This window comes from Scyliorhinus torazame, chromosome 5, assembly GCF_047496885.1.
Source record: "Scyliorhinus torazame isolate Kashiwa2021f chromosome 5, sScyTor2.1, whole genome shotgun sequence".
In the NCBI taxonomy this organism is placed as follows: domain Eukaryota; kingdom Metazoa; phylum Chordata; class Chondrichthyes; order Carcharhiniformes; family Scyliorhinidae; genus Scyliorhinus; species Scyliorhinus torazame.
The window spans coordinates 1185816-1206781 of NC_092711.1; the positions used below are offsets into that span (position 1 = coordinate 1185816).

Here is a 20966-nt window from a genome sequence, read left to right on the forward strand (position 1 = left end):
GTACTGACCCTCTGACAGTGTGCCACTCCCTCAGCACTGACCCTCTGACAGTGTGGCACCCCCTCAGCACTGACCCTCTGACAGTGCGGCACTCCCTCAGTACTGACCCTCTGACAGTGCGGCACTCCCTCAGTACTGACCCTCTGACAGTGCGGCACCTCATCAGTACTGACCCTCTGACAGTGCGGCACTCCCTCAATACTGACCCTCTGACAGTGTGACACTCCCTCAGTACTGACCCTCTGACAGTGCAGCACTCCCTCAGTACTGACCCTCTGACAGTGCGGCACTCCCTCAGCACTGACCCTCTGACAGTGCGGCGCTCCCTCAGTACTGACCCTCTGACAGTGCGGCACTCCCTCAGTATTGACCCTCTGACAGTGCGGCACTCCCTCAGTACTGACCCTCTGACAGTGCGGCACTCCCTCAGTACTGACCCTCTGACAGTGCGGCACTCCCTCAGTACTGACCCTCTGACAGTGCGGCACTCCCTCAGTACTGACCCTCTGACAGTGCGGCACTCCCTCAGTACTGACCCTCTGACAGTGCGGCGCTCCCTAAGTACTGACCCTCTGACAGTGCGGCACTCCCTCAGTACTGACCCTCTGACAGTGCGGCACTCCCTCAGTATTGACCCTCTGACAGTGCGGCACTCCCTCAGTACTGACCCTCTGACAGTGCGGCACTCCCTCAGTACCGACCCTCTGACAGTGCAGCACTCCCTCAGTACTGACCCTCTGACAGTGCGGCACTCCCTCAGTACTGACCCTCAGACAGTGCGGCACACCCTCAGTACTGACCCTCTGACAGTGCAGCACTCCCTCAGTACTGACCCTCTGACAGTGATGCACTCCCTCAGTACTGACCCTCTGACAGTGCGGCACTCCCTCAGTACTGACCATCGGACAGTGCAGCACTCCCTCAGTACTGACCCTCTGACAGTGCGGCACTCCCTCAGTACTGACCATCGGACAGTGCGGCACTCCCTCAGTACTGACCCTCTGACAGTGCAGCTCTCCCTCAGTACTGACCCTCTGACAGTGCAGCATTCCCTCAGCACTGACCCCCTGACCGTGCGGCACTCCCTCAGTACTGACCCTCTGACAGTGCGGCACTCCCTCAGCACTGACCCTCTGACAGTGCGGCACTCCCTCAGTACTGACCCTCTGACAGTGCGGCACTCCCTCAGTACTGACCCTCTGACAGTGCGGCACTCCCTCAGTACTGACCCTCTGACAGTGCAGCACTCCCTCAGTACTGACCCTCTGACAGTGCATCACTCCCTCAGTACTGACCCTCTGACAGTGCGGCACTCCCTCAGTACTGACCCTCTGACAGTGCGGCACTCCCTCAGTACTGACCCTCTGACAGTGTGGCGCTCCCTAAGTACTGACCCTCTGACAGTGCGGCACTCCCTCAGTACTGACCCTCTGACAGTGCGGCACTCCCTCAGTACTGACCCTCTGACAGTGCTGCACTCCCTCAGTACTGACCCTCTGACAGTGCGGCACTCCCTCAGTACTGACCCTCTGACAGTGCGGCACTCCCTCAGTACCGACCCTCTGACAGTGCAGCACTCCCTCAGTACTGACCCTCTGACAGTGCGGCACTCCCTCAGTACTGACCCGCTGACAGTGCGGCACACCCTCAGTACTGACCCTCTGACAGTGCAGCACTCCCCCAGTACTGACACTCTGACAGTGCGGCGCTCCCTCAGTACTGACCCTCTGACAGTGCGGCACTCCCTCAGTACTGACCCTCTGACAGTGCGGCACTCCCTCAGTACTGACCCTCTGACAGTGCGGCACTCCCTCAGTACTGACCCTCTGACAGTGTGGCACTCCCTCAGCACTGACCCTCTGACAGTGCGGCACTCCCTCAGCACTGACCCTCTGACAGTGCGGCACTCCCTCAGTACTGACCCTCTGACAGTGCGGCACTCCCTCAGTACTGACCCTCTGACAGTGCGGCACCTCCTCAGTACTGACCCTCTGACAGTGCGGCACTCCCTCAGTACTGACCCTCTGACAGTGCGGCACTCCCTCAGTACTGACCCTCTGACAGTGCGGCACCTCCTCAGTACTGACCCTCTGACAGTGCGGCACTCCCTCAGTACTGACCCTCTCACAGTGCGGCACTCCCTCAGTACTGACCCTCTGACAGTGCGGCTCTCCCTCAGTACTGACCCTCTCACAGTGCGGCACTCCCTCAGTACTGACCCTCTGACAGTGCGGCACTCCCTCAGTACTGACCCTCTGACAGTGCAGCACTCCCTCAGTACTGACCCTCTGACAGTGCGGCACTCCCTCAGCACTGACCCTCTGACAGTGCGGCACTCCCTCAGTACTGACCCTCTGACAGTGCGGCACTCCCTCAGCACTGACCCTCTGACAGTGCGGCACTCCCTCAGTACTGACCCTCTGACAGTGCAGCACTCCCTCAGTACTGACCCTCTGACAGTGCGGCACTCCCTCAGTACTGACCCTCTGACAGTGATGCACTCCCTCAGTACTGACCCTCTGATAGTGCGGCACTCCCTCAGTACTGACCATCGGACAGTGCAGCACTCCCTCAGTACTGACCCTCTGACAGTGCGGCACTCCCTCAGTACTGACCATCGGACAGTGCGGCACTCCCTCAGTACTGATCCTCTGACAGTGCAGCTCTCCCTCAGTACTGACCCTCTGACAGTGCAGCATTCCCTCAGCACTGACCCCCTGACCGTGCGGCACTCCCTCAGTACTGACCCTCTGACAGTGCGGCACTCCCTCAGCACTGACCCTCTGACATTGCGGCACTCCCTCAGTACTGACCCTCTGACAGTGCGGCACTCCCTCAGTACTGACCCTCTGACAGTGCGGCACTCCCTCAGTACTGACCCTCTGACAGTGCGGCACTCCCTCAGTACTGACCCTCTGACAGTGCGGCACTCCCTCAGTACTGATCCTCTGACAGTGCAGCACTCCCTCAGTACTGACCCTCTAACAGTGCGGCACTCCCTCAGTACTGACTCTCCGACAGTGCAGCACTCCCTCAGTACTGACCCTCTGACAGTGCGGCACTCCCTCAGTACTGACCCTCTGACAGTGCAGCACTCCCTCAGTACTGACCCTCTGACAGTGCGGCACTCCCTCAGCACTGACCCTCTGACAGTGCGGCACGCCCTCAGTACTGACCCTCTGACAGTGCGACACTCCCTCAGTACTGACCCTCTGACAGTGCAGCACTCCCTCAGTACTGACCCTCTGACAGTGCAGCACTCCCTCAGTTCTGACCCTCTGACAGTGCGGCACTCCCTCAGTACTGACCCTCTGACAGTGCGGCACTCCCTCAGTACTGACCCTCTGACAGTGCGGCACTCCCTCAGTACTGACCCTCTGACAGTGCGACACTCCCTCAGTACTGACCCTCTGACAGTGCGGCACTCCCTCAGTACTGACCCTCTGACAGTGCAGCAATCCCTCAGTACTGACCCTCTGACAGTGCGGCACTCCCTCAGTACTGACCCTCTGACAGTGCGGCACTCACTCAGTACTGACCCTCTGACAGTGCGACACTCCCTCAGTACTGACCCTCTGACAGTGCGGCACTCCCTCAGTACTGACCCTCCGACAGTGCAGCAATCCCTCAGTACTGACCCTCTGACAGTGCGGCACTCCCTCAGTACTGACCCTCTGACAGTGCAGCACTCCCTCAGTACTGACCCTCTGACAGTGCGGCACTCCCTCAGTACTGACCCTCTGACAGTGCAGCACTCCCTCAGTACTGACCCTCTGACAGTGCAGCACTCCCTCAGTACTGACCCTCTGACACTGCAGCACTCCCTCAGTACTGACCCTCTGACAGTGCGGCGCTCCCTCAGTACTGACCCTCTGACAGTGCAGCACTCCCTCAGTACTGACCCTCTGACAGTGCGGCACTCCCTCAGTACTGACCCTCCGACAGTGCGGCACTCCCTCAGCACTGACTCTCTGACAGTGCGGCACTCCCTCACTACTGAACCTCTGACAGTGCGGCACTCCCTCAGTACTGACCCTCTGACAGTGCGGCACTCCCTCAGTACTGACCCTCTGACAGTGCGGCGCTCCCTCAGTACTGACCCTCTGACAGTGCAGCACTCCCTCAGTACGAACCCTCGGACAGTGCAGCACTCCCTCAGTACTGACTCTCTGACAGTGCGGCACTCCCTCAGTACTGACCCTCTGACAGTACGGCACTCCCTCAGAACGGACCCTCTGACAGTGCGGCGCTCCCTCAGTACTGACCCCCTGACAGTGCGGCACTCCCTCAGTACTGGCCCTCTGACACTGCAGCACTCCCTCAGAACGGACCCTCTGACAGTGCGGCGCTCCCTCAGTACTGACCCCCTGACAGTGCGGCACTCCCTCAGTACTGACCATCGGACAGTGCAGCACTCCCTCAGTACTGACCCTCTGACAGTGCGGCACTCCCTCAGTACTGACCTCTGACAGTGCGGCACTCCCTCAGCACTGACCCTCTGACAGTGCAGCACTCCCTCAGTACTGACCCTCTGACAGTGCAGCACTCCCTCAGTACTGACCCTCTGACAGTGCGGCGCTTCCTCAGTAAGGACCCTCGGACAGTGCGGCGCTCCCTCAGTACTGACCCTCTGACAGTGCGGCACTCCCTCAGTACTGAACCTCTGACAGTGCGTCGCTCCCCCTGTACTGACCCTCTGACAGTGCGGCACTCCCTCAGTACTGACCCTCTGACAGTGCGGCACTCCCTCAGTGCTGACTCTCTGACAGTGCGGCACTCCCTCACTACTGAACCTCTGACAGTGCGGCACTCCCTCAGTACTGACCCTCTGACAGTGCGGCACTCCCTCAGTACTGACCCTCTGACAGTGCGGCGCTCCCTCAGTACTGACCCTCTGACAGTGCAGCACTCCCTCAGTACGAACCCTCTGACAGTGCGGCACTCCCTCAGTGCTGACTCTCTGACAGTGCGGCACTCCCTCAGTACTGACCCTCTGACAGTGCGGCACTCCCTCAGTACTGACCCTCTGACAGTGCGGCACTCCCTCAGCACTGACCCTCTGACAGTGCAGCACTCCCTCAGTACTGACCCTCTGACAGTGCAGCACTCCCTCAGTACTGACCCTCTGACAGTGCGGCGCTCCCTCAGTAAGGACCCTCGGACAGTGCGGCGCTCCCTCAGTACTGACCCTCTGACAGTGCGGCCCTCCCTCAGTACTGACCCCCTGAAAGTGCGGCACTCCCTCAGCACTGACCCTCTGACAGTGCGGCACTCCCTCAGTACTGACCCTCTGACAGTGCGGCACTCCCTCAGTACTGACCCTCTGACAGTGCGGCACCTCATCAGTACTGACCCTCTGACAGTGCGGCACTCCATCAGTACTGACCCTCTGACAGTGCAGCACTCCCTCAGTACTGACCCTCTGACAGTGCGGCACTCCCTCAGCACTGACCCTCTGACAGTGCAGCACTCCCTCAGTACTGACCCTCTGACAGTGCGGCGCTCCCTCAGTACTGACCCTCTGACAGTGCGGCACTCCCTCAGTACTGACCCTCTGACAGTGCAGCACTCCCTCAGTACTGACCCTCTGACAGTGCGGCACTCCCTCAGTACTGACCCTCTGACAGTGCGGCACTCCCTCAGTACTGACCCTCTGACAGTGCGGCACTCCCTCAGTACTGACCCTCTGACAGTGCGGCACTTCCTCAGTACTGACCCTCTGACAGTGCGGCACTTCCTCAGTACTGACCCTCTGACAGTGCGGCACTCCCTCAGTACTGACCCTCTGACAGTGCAGCACTCCCTCAGTACTGACCCTCAGACAGTGCGGCACTCCCTCAGTACTGACCCTCTGACAATGGGGGTCAGAAACAGACCCGTGTGATTGACCGGTGGACAGAGTCGATGGGCCGAATAGCCTAGTCCCGCTTTCTGCTCTTAATACTGAATGGAGGGACCTAACTAACTCTCTCCAAAACAGATGCAGCTGGTTCACCCCAGAAGGCCACTGTGAGGCCTCTCTCTCCGGAAAGCCTCTGGGTGTCGTTCTCTCCAGACTGCAGAGGCCTGAAGTCAAAACACGAGCCAAAGGCCGGGTTTTAATGCGAAATAAAGTGTACAGAAAGATAAGAGGGCTGATTGTGAGCCTGGAGCTGAAGGCCCGGTTTCCTGAGTAATGTAGCGTCTCTCCGGAATGCCTGCTGCCTCTCGGTCCTTCATTTTCTAACTGTTTCCTGAATGAATGACTTTGCCAAGACCACTTGCAGCAATACCAAGACTTTCATCTACAAGCTTGCTGTAAGGAACGTGCGCGCAATATCCACCATCTGAAGCAAAGACTTTATCATGACTTCCATCCTTATAATTTTACCCCTTTCCACCTCTCGGTGTTTGTTTGTCTTGTGTGAGGGCGGCTCGATCGAGGCCTTGAAGATCCTGAGGGGGTTATCGACAGGGTGGATGTGGAGAGGATGTGGGAGGAGGGGAGGGGGCTGAAAGGTTATCGGGAGGGAGGGGGCGCGGTTAGGCGGGAATGTGGGTGTGTGGTTACGATCCCCAGTACTGAGCCCTGTGGCCCCCATCGTCACGATGACCTCTTCGGCCTCCACTGCGTTTGCCGTGAAGCTGACCAGTCCCTGACCCACACTAACCTCTTGTCCACCCCCAGCACTATCAGCTCGCGAAAGGTTATTTCGCAAATCCACGTCCAGCACATCCACAGGTTCCACTCTATCCCCCCGACTCATTGCTTTGCCAACGAATCAAGTCAAACGGGACCTCCTCTGTCACGGGACCACGTCGACATTGAGGTTTCTGAGGCTCCCGTCTCCTCAGGCATAGATTCTGACATTTAGAGACAGGTTAATCTAATCGCGCAGAGTCGCACCTCTCCAGGTTCTCCAAGAGACTCCTCCCAGTGCCCTCGGTCTGGCCCACAATGCAGTAGGGTCCTCACCCCAGGTCCACACAGGGAGTCCTCCCAGTGCCCTGAGCCAGACCCATAATGCACCAGGGTCCCCACCCCAGGAGCTCTCAGACTCCTCCCAGTGCCCTCGGCCTGGCCCACAGTGCAGTAGGGTCCTTACCCCAGGTCCTCCCAGAGTCATAGATTATCATAGAATTTACAGTGCAGAAGGAGGCCATTCGGCCCATCGAGTCTGCACCAGCTCTTGGAAAGAGCACCTACCCAAGGTCAACACCTCCACCCTATCCCCATAACCCAGTAACCCCACCCAACACTAAGGACAATTCTGGACACTAAGGGCAATTTATCATGGCCAATCCACCTAACCTGCACATCTTTGGACTGTGGGAGGAAACCGGAGCACCCGGAGGAAACCCACGCACACAGGGGGAGGATGTGCAGACTCCACACAGACAGTGACCCAAGCCGGAATCGAACCTGGGACCCTGGAGCTGTGAAGCAATTGTGCAATCCACAATGCTACCGTGCTGCCCGGAGTCCTCCCAGTGCCTTGGACCTGGCCCATAATGCACCAGGGTCCCCACCCCAGGAGCTCTCAGACTCCTCCCAGTGCCCTCGGCCTGGCCCACAGTGCAGTAGGGTCTCCCGTGAGGCACCTTATCAAAGGCCTTTTGGAAGTCAAGATAGATAACATCCATTGGCTCTCCTTGGTCTAACCTATTTGTTATCTCTTCAAAGAACTCTAACAGGTTTGTCAGGCATGACCTCCCCTTACTATTCGAGGCAAGGTGCTAACATGGATTGACGATTGGCTGTCAGACAGAAGGCAGAGAGTTGGGATAAAAGGTTCTTTTTCGGAATGGCAACCGGTGGCGAGTGGTGTCCCGCAGGGTTCAGTGTTGGGGCCACAGCTGTTCTCTTTATATATTAACGATCTAGATGACGGGACTGGGGGCATTCTGGCTAAGTTTGCCGATGATACAAAGATAGGTTGTTTGGAGACTTGGGCGGAGAGATGGCAGATGGAGTTTAATCCGGACAAATGTGAGGTAATGCATTTTGGAAGGTTTAATGCAGGTAGGGAATATACAGTGAATGGTAGAACCCTCAAGAGTATTGACAGTCAGAGAGATCTAGGAGTACAGGTCCACAGGTCATTGAAAGGGGCAACACAGGTGGAGAAGGTAGTCAAGAAGGCATACGGCATGCTTGCCTTCATTGGCCGGGGCATTGAGTATAAGAATTGGCAAGTCATGTTGCAGCTGTATAGAACCTTAGTTAGGCCACACTTGGAGTATAGTGTTCAATTCTGGTCGCCACACTACCAGAAGGATGTGGAGGCTTTAGAGAGGGTGCAGAAGAGATTTACCAGAATGTTGCCTGGTATGGAGGGCATTAGCTATGAGGAGTGGTTGAATAAACTCGGTTTGTTCTCACTGGAACGAAGGAGGTTGAGGGGAGACCTGATAGAGGTCTACAAAATTATGAGGGGCATAGACAGAGTGGATAGTCAGAGGCTTTTCCCCGGGGTAGAGGGGTCAATTACTAGGGGGCTTAGGTTTAAGGTGCGAGGGGCAAGGTTTAGAGTAGATGTACGAGGCAAGTTTTTTTACACAGAGGGTAGTGGGTGCCTGGAACTCGCTGCCGGAGGAGGTGGTGGAAGCAGGGACGATAGTGACGTTTAAGGGGCATCTTGACAAATACATGAATAGGACGGGAATAGAGGGAGACGGACCCAGGAAGTGTAGAAGATTGTAGTTGAGTCGGGCAGCATGGTCGGCACGGGCTTGGAGGGCCGAAGGGCCTGTTCCTGGGCTGTACGTTTCTTCGTTCTTTGTATCGGTGGAGGGGCAGGTGAGTATGGAGGAGGTGGGGAGGCTGCAGAAAGATTTGGACGGTTTAGGAGAGTGGTCCAAGAAATGGCGGGTGAAATTCAACGCGGGCAAGTGCGAGGTCTTGCACTTTGGAAAAAAGAATAGAGGCGTGGACTATTTTCTAAACGGTGGCAAAATTCCTAATGCTGAAGTGCAAAGGGACTTGGGAGTCCTAGTCCAGGATTCTCTAAAGGTAAACTTGCAGGTTGAGTCCGTAATTAAGAAAGCAAATGCAATGTTGTCATTCATCTCAAGAGGCTTGGAATATAAAAGCAGGGATGTACTTCTGAAGCTTTATTAAGTTTATTTAGTTAGGCCCCATTTAGAATACTGTGAGCAATGGCCTGGCCCATAATGCACCAGGGTCCTCGCCCCAGGTCCTCTCAGAGTCCTCCCAGTGCCCTCGGCCTGTCCCACAGTGCAGCTGGGTCCTCCCAGCGTCCTCCTCATGCCCTGGGCCTGGCCCACAATGCACCAGGGGCCTTTCCTTAGGTCCTCCCAGTCAGTCCCCCCTTTGCCTTGAGCCTGGCCCACAATGCACCAGGGGCCTTTCCTTAGGTCCTCCCAGTCAGTCCCCCCTTTGCCTTGAGCCTGGCCCACAATGCACCAGGCCTCCCTCCCTGCAAGTCCTCCCAGCGAGTCCTCCCAGTTTCTGCGGGCTGGCCCACAATGCACCAGGGCCCAGGGAGTTCACAATGCAGCGGGAACCCTTCCCAGGGAGTCCTCCCAGTGACCTAGAACCATCCCACAATGCCTCTCTCGCTCTCTCTCTCTAGAGGTCCTCCCAGAGCCCTAGGCCTGGCCCACAATGCAGCAGGGCCGCTCCTCTGGTCCTCCCAGTTAGTCCTCCAATGTCGTTGACGTGGTCCACAATGCACCGGGCCGTCTCTCTCTCGCCGGGTCCTCCCAGTCAGTCCTCCTGGTGCCGGAGAGCCGGCCCACAAAACGCCGGGGCTCGCCCGCTTTCCGGTCCTCCCAGCCAGTCCGCCGAGGAGCGCGGGCTTTCCCGGCGAGCTGTGCGGGCGGATTGAGAGCGGCCGCTTTGTTGTGACTCCGAGAATGGCGGCGGCGGCGGGAGGAGGAGGCGGAGAACTCAGCCGGCAGGGTGGGCGGGGCTGGAGGACAAGGGGCGTGGCTGGAGGACAGGGGGCGGGGTTGGAGGACAGGGGGCGGGGTTGGAGGTCCAGGGGGCGTGGCTGAGGACAGGGTGCGGGGTTGGAGGACAGGGGGCGGGGTTGGAGGTCCAGGGGGCGTGGCTGGAGGACAGGGGGCGGGGTTGGAGGACCAGGGGGCGGGGTTGGAGGACCAGGGGGCGGGGTTGGAGGTCCAGGGGGCGGGTTTGGAGGACAAGGCGTGGTTGGAGAATGGGGGCGGGGTTGGAGAATGGGGGCGTGGCTGGAGGACAGGGTAGGGGGTGGGGTTGGAGGACCAGGGGCGTGGCTGGAGGACAGGGGGCGGGGTTGGAGGACCAGGGGCGTGGCTGGAGGACAGGGGGCGGGGTTGGAGGACCAGGGGGCGGGGTTGGAGGTCCAGGGGGCGTGGCTGGAGGACAGGGGGCGGGGTTGGAGGACCAGGGGCGTGGCTGGAGGACAGGGGGCGGGGTTGGAGGACCAGGGGCGTGGCTGGAGGACAGGGGGCGGGGTTGGAGGACCAGGGGGCGGGGTTGGCGGACTGGGATGGGGTTGGAGGACCAGGGGTGTGGCTGGAGGACAGGGCCGGGGTTGGAGAATGGGGGCGGGGCTGGTGGACTGGGCAGGGGGCGGGGTTGGAGGACGGAGCGGGGTTGGAGGGCCGGGGTTGGAGGACCAGGGTGTGTGGTTGGAGGACAGAGGTCGGGGCTGGAGGACCGGAGGCGGGGTTGAAGGAAAGGAGGTGTGGCTGGAGGACAGGGGGCAGGGTTGGAGGACTGGGGCAGGGGGCGGGCTGGAGGCCTGGGATGGGGTTGGAGGACCAGGGGTGGGGTTGGAGAATGGGGTGAGGCAGGGCTGGAGCGCGGTTGGAGGAGAGGGGACAGGGCTGGAGGATTGTGCCTCATCTGGGGGAGGGGATGGAGGACAATTTGATTGGGTTGATGGAGAGGGCCAGAGAATAGAGGGCATGTCTGGGGCAGTGGAGCCAGAGGGATACGACTATTATGGACAACCAAGTGGCGACCAGTAATTGCTCTCTGACTGACCCTCGCCCACCAATTGCTCTCTGACTGACCCAATCCCACCAATTGCTCTCTGACTGACCCTCGCCCACCAATTGCTCTCTGACTGACCCAATCCCACCAATTGCTCTCTGACTGACCCAATCCCACCAATTGCTCTCTGACTGACCCTCGCCCACCAATTGCTCTCTGACTGACCCAATCCCACCAATTGCTCTCTGACTGACCCAAGCCCTCCAATTGCTCTCTGGCTGACCCTAGCCCACCAATTGCTCTCTGGCTGACCCTAGCCCACAAATTGCTCTCTGACTGACTCAATCCCACCAATTGCTCTCTGACTGACCCAAGCTCGCCAATTGCTCTCTGACTGACCCAAGCTCGCCAATTGCTCTCTGACTGACCCCACCACCTGGCAGTGCCGAGAGTACTGGACTGACCTGATGATCTGACAATCTCTACCTGAAAAGGAGCACCCCTTTCAAGTTGGGAGTCTCCGGTTTGAATTCTCTTGTTTTTTCCTCCAGTCAATCAGCGTCTGCCGGAGCTGAACCTGGGCGCCAGGGAGCTGTCGCAGAACCCCAAATTCGCCAACTTGCTGCTGCTTTTGGCCGACCACATGGACCAGACCGGACTGAGCCTCACGGTCAAGAGGGACCTGGAGAAGGTAACGTGTCGCCAGCCTCCCGGAGATTTAGAGGGAATTTGGGGAAAATCCATTTCACCCCAGAGGGTGCTGGGAATCTGGAACTCGCAGTCCGACAAGGCGGAGCGAGGGGAATCTCTCACAATGACTGACAAGCGTTGAGATGAGCACTTGGCGACGTACCAGGGCTACAGGCCGAGGAGTGGAAGATAGGATTACAAGACCATAAGATATAGGAGCAGAATTAGGCCACTCGGCCCATCGAGTCTGCTCCGCCATTCGATCATGGCTGATGTTTCCTCATCCCCATTCTCCTGCCATTGGAGTAGAGGGGCTCGATGGTCGGCAGACACGATGGGGTGTCAAGACGACACGCATTGGTCGAGCGCTACCACGGGGAACAAAGTCCTACCCACGCTTCTGCTGAATGCAAAGAAGGCCCGATGCCCAGGCGAATTCCTTCTGTCCCCGTGCGTGAATATATGTAGCTTCGAGCATGGGATAAATAAACCGCATTGTGTGCGACCGATAATCTTAAATTGCTTGGACCCAATTCTGAACACACTCGGGATTGCCCAGTAAGTGGATTAGAACAAAGAACAAAGAAAAGTACAGCACAGGAACAGGCCCTTCGGCCCTCCAAGCCCGTGCCGACCAAGCTGCCCGACTAAACTACAATCTTCTACACGTCCTGGGTCCGTATCCCTCTATTCCCATCCTATTCATGTATTTGTCAAGATGCCCCTTAAATGTCCCTATCGTCCCTGCTTCCACCACCTCCTCCGGCAGCGAGTTCCAGGCACCCACTACCCTCTGTGTTAAAAACTTGCCTCGTACATCTCCTCTAAACATTGCCCCTCGCACCTTAATCTATGCCCCCTAGTAATTGACCCCTCTACCCCGGGGAAAAGCCTCTGACTATCCACTCTGATAATGCCCCTCATAATTTTGTAGACCTCTATCAGGTCGCCCCTCAACCTCCTTCGTTCCAGTGAGAACAAACCGAGTTTATTCAACCGCTCCTCATAGCTAATGCCCTCCATACCAGGCAACATCCTGGTAAATCTCTTCTGCACCCTCTCTAAAGCCTCCACATCCTTCTGGTAGTGTGGCGACCAGAATTGAACACTATACTCCAAGTGTGGCCTAACTAAGGTTCTATACAGCTGCAACATGACTTGCCAATTCTTATACTCAATGCCCCGGCCAATGAAGGCAAGCATGCCGTCTGCCTTCTTGACTACCTTCTCCACCTGTGTTGCCCCTTTCAATGACCTGTGGACCTGTACTCCTAGATCTCTCTGACTGTCAATACTTTTGAGGGTTCTACCATTCACTGTATATTCCCTACCTGCATTAGCCCTTCCAAAATGCATTACCTCACATTTGTCCGGATTAAACTCCATCTGCCATCTCTCCGCCCAAGTCTCCAAACTATCTAAATCCTGCTGTATTAATGAACTGATTAATTGATTACAAGGTGATTGATGCCCTCTGTAATTGCTTGTAGTATTGGCTATCCGTCCCAGTGTTCCCCCCCCCCTCCCCGGGGATCCAGGAGGGAGGTACCAGGGGATCACTGCGCTGTGGAGGATGTGTGACGCTCCACGCCTGAGATTGAGGGGGGGGGGGCAGTGCGAGGTTGGATGGCTAACTTTGCTGCCTTTTGTCCGCCAGGCCAGGGGGGAGCTTCGAACGCAGAGGCGGGAGTGGCTCCGGGCTGAGCTTCTGCAACGGGCCCTCGACGAGATGCTGACAGACGTCCACGTCAAGCGGTGGGAAAGTCTCGGCCCCGAGGATCGGCAGGTGGGGGAGTGGGAGGTGCGGGGAGGGGGGGGGCGGGGGGGAGTGGCTGAGATATCAGGAGCAGAGAGAGAGAGAGAGGTTAACCTAACCCTCCCCCAGGCAGCTGAAGGCACGGCCCCCAATTGCGGAGCGATGGGAATGGGGGTGGATGCTCGAGAGATCTCAGAGGGTTGTAGGGGGCTGGAGGAGGTTACAGAGATAGGGAGGGTTGTAGGGGCTGGAGGAGGTTACAGAGATAGGGAGGGGTGTAGGGGCTGGAGGACGTTACAGAGATAGGGAGGGTTGTAGGGGACTGGAGGAGGTTACAGAGATAGGGAGGGTTGTAGGGGGCTGGAAGAGGTTACAGAGATAGGGAGGGTTGTAGGGGACTGGAGGAGGTTACAGAGATAGGGAGGGTTGTAGGGGCAGGAGGAGGTTACAGAGATAGGGAGGGTTGTAGGGGGCTGGAGGAGGTTACAGAGATAGGGAGGGTTGTAGGGGGCTGGAAGAGGTTACAGAGATAGGGAGGATTGTAGGGGCTGGAGGAGGTTACAGACATAGGGAGGGTTGTAGGGGACTGGAGGAGGTTACAGAGATAGGGAGGGTTGTAGGGGGCTGGAAGAGGTTACAGAGATAGGGAGGGTTGTAGGGGACTGGAGGAGGTTACAGAGATAGGGAGGGTTGTAGGGGCTGGAGGAGGTTACAGAGATAGGGAGGGTTGTAGGGGCTGGAGGAGATTACAGAGATAGGGTTGTAGGGGCTGGAGGAGGTTACAGAGATAGGGAGGGTTGTAGGGGACTGGAGGAGGTTACAGAGATAGGGTTGTAGGGGACTGGAGGAGATTACAGAGAGAGGGAGGGCTGTAGGGGCTGGAGGAGGTTACAGAGAGAGGGAGGGTTGTGGGGGCTGGAGGAGGTTACAGAGATGGGGAGGGTTGTAGGAGGTTACAGAGATAGGGAGGGCTGTAGGGGCTGGAGGAGGTTACAGAGATAGGGAGGGTTGTAGGGGGCTGGAGGAGATTACAGAGATAGGGTTGTAGGGGCTGGAGGAGGTTACAGAGATAGGGAGGGTTGTAGGTGCTGGAAGAGGGTACAGAGATAGGGAGAGTTGTAGGGGACTGGAGGAGATTACAGAGATAGGGTTGTAGGGGCTGGAGGGGTTACAGAGATAGGAAGGGTTGTAGGTGCTGGAAGAGGGTACAGAGATAGGGAGGGTTGTATGGGACTGGAGGAGGTTACAGAGATAGGGAGGGTTGTCGGGCTGGAGGAGATTACAGAGAGAGGGAGGGCTGTAGGGGCTGGAGGAGGTTACAGAGAGAGGGAGGGTTGTGGGGGCTGGAGGAGGTTACAGAGATAGCGAGGGTTGTAGGGGCTGGAGGAGATTACAGAGAGAGAGGGCGGTTGTAGGGGCTGGAGGAGGTTACAGAGAGAGGGAGGGTTGTAGGGGGCAGGAGGAGGTTACAGAGCGGGAGGGAGGGTTGTGGGGGCTGGAGGAGGTTACAGAGATGGGGAGGGTTGTAGGAGGTTACAGAGATAGGGAGGGCTGTAGGGGCTGGAGGAGGTTACAGATAGGGAGGGTTGTAGGGGGCTGTAAGAGGTTTTAGAGAGAGGGAGGGTTGTAGGGGCTGGAGGAGGTTACAAAGATAGGGAGGGTTGTAGGAGGCAGGAGGAGGTTACAGATCGGGAGGGTTGTAGGGGGCTGGAGGAGGTTACAGAGAGAGGGAGGGTTGTAGGGGGCTGGAAGAGGTTACATAGATAGGGAGGGTTGTTGGGGACTGGAGGAGGTTACAGAGATAGGGAGGGTTGTAGGGGGCTGGAAGAGGTTACAGAGATAGGCAGGGTTGTAGGGTCTGGAGGACGTTACAGAGATAGGGAGGGTTGTAGGGGGCTGGATGAGGTTACAGAGATAGGGAGGGTTGTTGGGGACTGGAGGAGGTTACAGAGATAGGGAGGGTTGTAGGGGCTGGAGGAGGTTACAGAGATTGGGAGGGTTGTTGGGGACTGGAGGAGGTTACAGAGATAGGGAGGGTTGTAGGGGCTGGAGGAGGTTACAGAGATAGGGAGGGGTGTAGGGGCTGGAGGACGTTACAGAGATAGGGAGGGTTGTAGGGGACTGGAGGAGGTTACAGAGATAGGGAGGGTTGTAGGGGGCTGGAAGAGGTTACAGAGATAGGGAGGGTTGTAGGGGACTGGAGGAGGTTACAGAGATAGGGAGGGTTGTAGGGGCAGGAGGAGGTTACAGAGATAGGGAGGGTTGTAGGGGGCTGGAGGAGGTTACAGAGATAGGGAGGGTTGTAGGGGGCTGGAAGAGGTTACAGAGATAGGGAGGATTGTAGGGGCTGGAGGAGGTTACAGACATAGGGAGGGTTGTAGGGGACTGGAGGAGGTTACAGAGATAGGGAGGGTTGTAGGGGGCTGGAAGAGGTTACAGAGATAGGGAGGGTTGTAGGGGACTGGAGGAGGTTACAGAGATAGGGAGGGTTGTAGGGGCTGGAGGAGGTTACAGAGATAGGGAGGGTTGTAGGGGCTGGAGGAGATTACAGAGATAGGGTTGTAGGGGCTGGAGGAGGTTACAGAGATAGGGAGGGTTGTAGGTGCTGGAAGAGGGTACAGAGATAGGGAGGGTTGTAGGGGACTGGAGGAGGTTACAGAGATAGGGTTGTAGGGGACTGGAGGAGATTACAGAGAGAGGGAGGGCTGTAGGGGCTGGAGGAGGTTACAGAGAGAGGGAGGGTTGTGGGGGCTGGAGGACGTTACAGAGATGGGGAGGGTTGTAGGAGGTTACAGAGATAGGGAGGGCTGTAGGGGCTGGAGGAGGTTACAGAGATAGGGAGGGTTGTAGGGGGCTGGAGGAGATTACAGAGATAGGGTTGTAGGGGCTGGAGGAGGTTACAGAGATAGGGAGGGTTGTAGGTGCTGGAAGAGGGTACAGAGATAGGGAGGGTTGTAGGGGACTGGAGGAGATTACAGAGATAGGGTTGTAGGGGCTGGAGGGGTTACAGAGATAGGAAGGGTTGTAGGTGCTGGAAGAGGGTACAGAGATAGGGAGGGTTGTATGGGACTGGAGGAGGTTACAGAGATAGGGAGGGTTGTAGGGCTGGAGGAGATTACAGAGAGAGGGAGGGCTGTAGGGGCTGGAGGAGGTTACAGAGAGAGGGAGGGTTGTGGGGGCTGGAGGAGGTTACAGAGATAGCGAGGGTTGTAGGGGCTGGAGGAGATTACAGAGAGAGAGGGAGGTTGTAGGGGCTGGAGGAGGTTACAGAGATAGGGAGGGTTGTAGGGGGCAGGAGGGGGTTACAGATCGGGAGGGAGGGTTGTGGGGGCTGGAGGAGGTTACAGAGATGGGGAGGGTTGTAGGAGGTTACAGAGATAGGGAGGGCTGTAGGGGCTGGAGGAGGTTACAGATAGGGAGGGTTGTAGGGGGCTGTAAGAGGTTTTAGAGAGAGGGAGGGTTGTAGGGGCTGGAGGAGGTTACAAAGATAGGGAGGGTTGTAGGAGGCAGGAGGAGGTTACAGATCGGGAGGGTTGTAGGGGGCTGGAGGAGGTTACAGAGAGAGGGAGGGTTGTAGGGGGCTGGAAGAGGTTACATAGATAGGGAGGGTTGTTGGGGACTGGAGGAGGTTACAGAGATAGGGAGGGTTGTAGGGGGCTGGAAGAGGTTACAGAGATAGGCAGGGTTGTAGGGTCTGGAGGACGTTACAGAGATAGGGAGGGTTGTAGGGGGCTGGATGAGGTTACAGAGATAGGGAGGGGTGTAGGGGGCTGGAGGAGGTCACAGAGATCGGGAGGGTTGTAGGGGCTGGAGGAGGTTACAGAGATAGGGAGGGTTGTAGGGGGCTGGAGGAGGTTACAGAGATAGGGAGAGTTGTAGGGGGCTGGAGGAGGTTACAGAGATAGGGAGGGTTGTAGGGGCTGGAGGAGGTTACAGAGATAGGGAGGGTTGTAGGGGACTGGAGGAGGTTACAGAGATAGGGAGGGTTGTAGGGGGCTGGAAGAGGTTACAGAGATAGGGAGGGTTGTAGGGGCTGGAGGAGGTTACAGAGATAGGGAGGGTTGTAGGGGCTGGAGGAGGTTACAGAGATAGGGAGGGTTGTAGGGGGCTGGAGGAGATTACAGAGATAGGGTTGTAGGGGCTGGAGGGGTTACAGAGATAGGAAGGGTTGTAGGTGCTGGAAGAGGGTACAGAGATAGGGAGGGTTGTATGGGACTGGAGGAGGTTACAGAGATAGGGAGGGTTGTAGGGCTGGAGGAGATTACAGAGATAGGTAGGGCTGTAGGAGGCAGGAGGAGGTTACAGATCGGGAGGGTTGTAGGGGGCTGGAGGAGGTTACAGAGATAGGGAGGGTTGTTGGGGACTGGAGGAGGTTACAGAGATAGGGAGGGTTGTAGGGGGCTGGAAGAGGTTACAGAGATAGGGAGGGGTGTAGGGTCTGGAGGACGTTACAGAGATAGGGAGGGTTGTAGGGACTGGAGGAGGTTACAGCGATAGGGAGGGTTGTAGGGGCTGGAGGAGGTTACAGAGATATGGAGGGTTGTAGGGGGCTGGAGGAGGTTACAGAGATAGGGAGGGTTGTAGGGGGCTGGAAGAGGTTACAGAGATAGGGAGGGTTGTAGGGGCTGGAGGAGGTTACAAAGATAGGGAGGGTTGTAGGGGACTGGAGGAGGTTACAGAGATAGGGAGGGTTGTAGGGGACTGGAAGAGGTTACAGAGATAGGGTGGGTTGTAGGGGACTGGAGGAGGTTACAGAGATAGGGAGGGTTGTAGGGGCTGGAGGAGGTTACAGAGATAGGGAGGGTTGTAGGGCCTGGAGGAGGTTACAGAGATAGGGAGGGTTGTAGGGGGCTGGAGGAGATTACAGAGATAGGGTTGTAGGGGCTGGAGGAGGTTACAGAGATAGGGAGGGTTGTAGGTGCTGGAAGAGGGTACAGAGATAGGGAGGGTTGTAGGGGTCTGGAGGAGATTACAGAGAGAGGGAGGGCTGTAGGGGCTGGAGGAGGTTACAGAGAGAGGGAGGGTTGTGGGGGCTGGAGGAGGTTACAGAGATGGGGAGGGTTGTAGGAGGTTACAGAGATAGGGAGGGCTGTAGGGGCTGGAGGAGGTTACAGAGATAGGGAGGGTTGTAGGGGGCTGGAGGAGATTACAGAGATAGGGTTGTATGGGCTGGAGGAGGTTACAGAGATAGGGAGGGTTGTAGGTGCTGGAAGAGGGTACAGAGATAGGGAGGGTTGTAGGGGACTGGAGGAGATTACAGAGATAGGGTTGTAGGGGCTGGAGGGGTTACAGAGATAGGAAGGGTTGTAGGTGCTGGAAGAGGGTACAGAGATAGGGAGGGTTGTATGGGACTGGAGGAGGTTACAGAGATAGGGAGGGTTGCAGGGCTCGAGGAGATTACAGAGAGAGAGGGAGGTTGTAGGGGCTGGAGGAGGTTACAGAGATAGGGAGGGTTGTAGGGGCTGGCGGAGGTTCCAGAGATAGGGAGGGTTGTAGGGAGCAGGGGGAGGTTACAGATCGGGAGGGAGGGTTATGGGGGCTGGAGGAGGTTACAGAGATGGGGAGGGTTGTAGGGGCTGGGGGAGGTTACAGAGATTGGGAGGGGTGTGGGGGCTGGAGGAGGTTACAGAGAGAGGGAGGGTTGTAGGGGCTGGAGGAGGTTACAGAGATAGGGAGGGTTGTAGGGCAGGAGGAGGTTACAGATTGGGAGGGAGAGTTGTGGGGGCTGGAGGAGGTTACAGAGATGGGGAGGGTTGTAGGAGGTTACAGAGATAGGGAGGGCTGTAGGGGCTGGAGGAGGTTACAGATAGGGAGCGTTGTAGGGGGCTGTAAGAGGTTTTAGAGAGAGGGAGGGTTGTAGGGGCTGGAGGAGGTTACAGAGATAGGGAGGGTTGTAGGGGGCAGGAGGAGGTTACAGATCGGGAGGGTTGTAGGGGGCTGGGGGAGGTTACAGAGAGAGGGAGGGTTGTATGGGCTGGAGGAGGTTACAGAGATAGGGAGGGTTAGGGGCTGGGGGAGGTTACAGAGATAGGGAGGGTTGTAGGGGGCTGGAGGATGTTACGGAGATACAGAGGGTTGTAGTGGGCTGGAAGAGGTTACAGAGAGGGAGGGTTGTAGGGGCTGGAGGAGGTTACAGAGAGAGGGAGGCTTGTAGGGGGCTGGAAGAGGTTACAGAGATATGGAGGGATAGGGGCTGGAGGAGGTTAGGGTGATAGAGAGGGTTGTAGGGGCTGGAGGAGATTACAGAGAGAGAGGGAGGTTGTAGGGGCTGGAGCAGGTTACAGCGATAGGGAGGGCTGTAGGGGCTGGAGGAGGTTACAGAGATAGGGAGGGTTGTAGGGGGCAGGAGGAGGTTACAGATCGGGAGGGTTTTAGGGGGCTGGAAGAAGTTATAGAGATAGGGAGTTTTTTTGGGGGGGGCTGGAGGAGGTTACGGAAATACGGAGGGTTGAAAGGGACTGGAGGAGGTTACAGAGATAGGGAGGGTTGTAGGGGCTGGAGGAGATTACAGAGCGAGGGAGGGCTCTAGGGGCTGGAGGAGGTTACAGAGAGAGGGTGGGTTGTGGGGGCTGGAGGAGGTTACAGAGATAGCGAGGGTTGTAGGGGCTGGAGGAGGTTACAGAGATAGGGAGGGTTAGGGGCTGGAGGAGTTTACAGTGATAGGGAGGGTTGTAGGGGCTGGAGGAGGTTACAGATAGGGAGGGTTGTAGGGGGCTGTAAGAGGTTTTAGAGAGAGGGAGGGTTGTAGGGGCTGGAGGAGGTTACAGAGATAGGGAGGGTTGTAGGGGGCAGGAGGAGGTTACAGATCGGGAGGGTTGTAGGGGGCTGGAGGAGGTTACAGAGAGATGGAGGGTTGTAGGGGCTGGAGGAGGTTACAGAGAGAGGGAGGGTTGTAGGGGCTGGAGGAGGTTACAGAGATAGGGAGGGTTGTAGGGACTGGAGGAGGTTACAGAGAGAGGGAGGTTTGTAGGCGCTGGAGGAGGTTACAGAGAGGGAGGCTTGTAGGGGGCTGGAAGAGGTTACAGAGAAATGGAGGGATAGGGGCTGGAGGATGTTAGGGTGATAGAGACGGTTGTAGGGGCTGGAGGAGGTTACAGAGAGGAAGGGTTGTAGGGACTGGAGGAGGTTACAGAGAGGGAGGCTTGTAGGGGGCTGGAAGAGGTTACAGAGATATGGAGGGATAGGGGCTGGAGGATGTTAGGGTGATAGAGACGGTTGTAGGGGCTGGAGGAGGTTACAGAGAGGAAGGGTTGTAGGGACTGGAGGAGGGTACAGATTGAGGGGGTGCTGGGCCGTAGTGGGGGGTGAGGGGTGGGATCAATGAGCGCGGGGCGGGAGGGGGGAGTGATGTGCGTCGGGACCAGGGTTTTGCGGTTCCATCACCCAGGTGCCTCACTGTTGTGCTTTTCCTAGTTCTTTGAGACCCTGGAGCAATGCCAGACGTTGGGACGGTGCTGCAGACGGCTAGACACCCGGGAGACGGGCGAGGGAGACGCCCGGCCTCCCCTGCTGGGACTGCAGAGGCAGAACCTGCAGGGACTGCTCCCCGAAGCTCGGGTAAGGAGACGGTCGGGACCTCGCTCTGTCCCCATTCTC

The 20966-nt window shown here is 57.5% G+C and overlaps 1 protein-coding gene across 1 annotated transcript in view; it reads left to right on the forward strand.

Annotated features, from left to right (window-relative positions):
• The window catches only part of LOC140422575 (myosin-6-like), a 232384-nt gene that overhangs the window by 137435 nt on the left and 73983 nt on the right, over positions 1-20966 (forward strand). Inside the window, 1 exon segment of the mRNA XM_072507581.1 lies at positions 10624-10630. Coding sequence (XP_072363682.1) covers positions 10624-10630 — 7 coding nt within the window.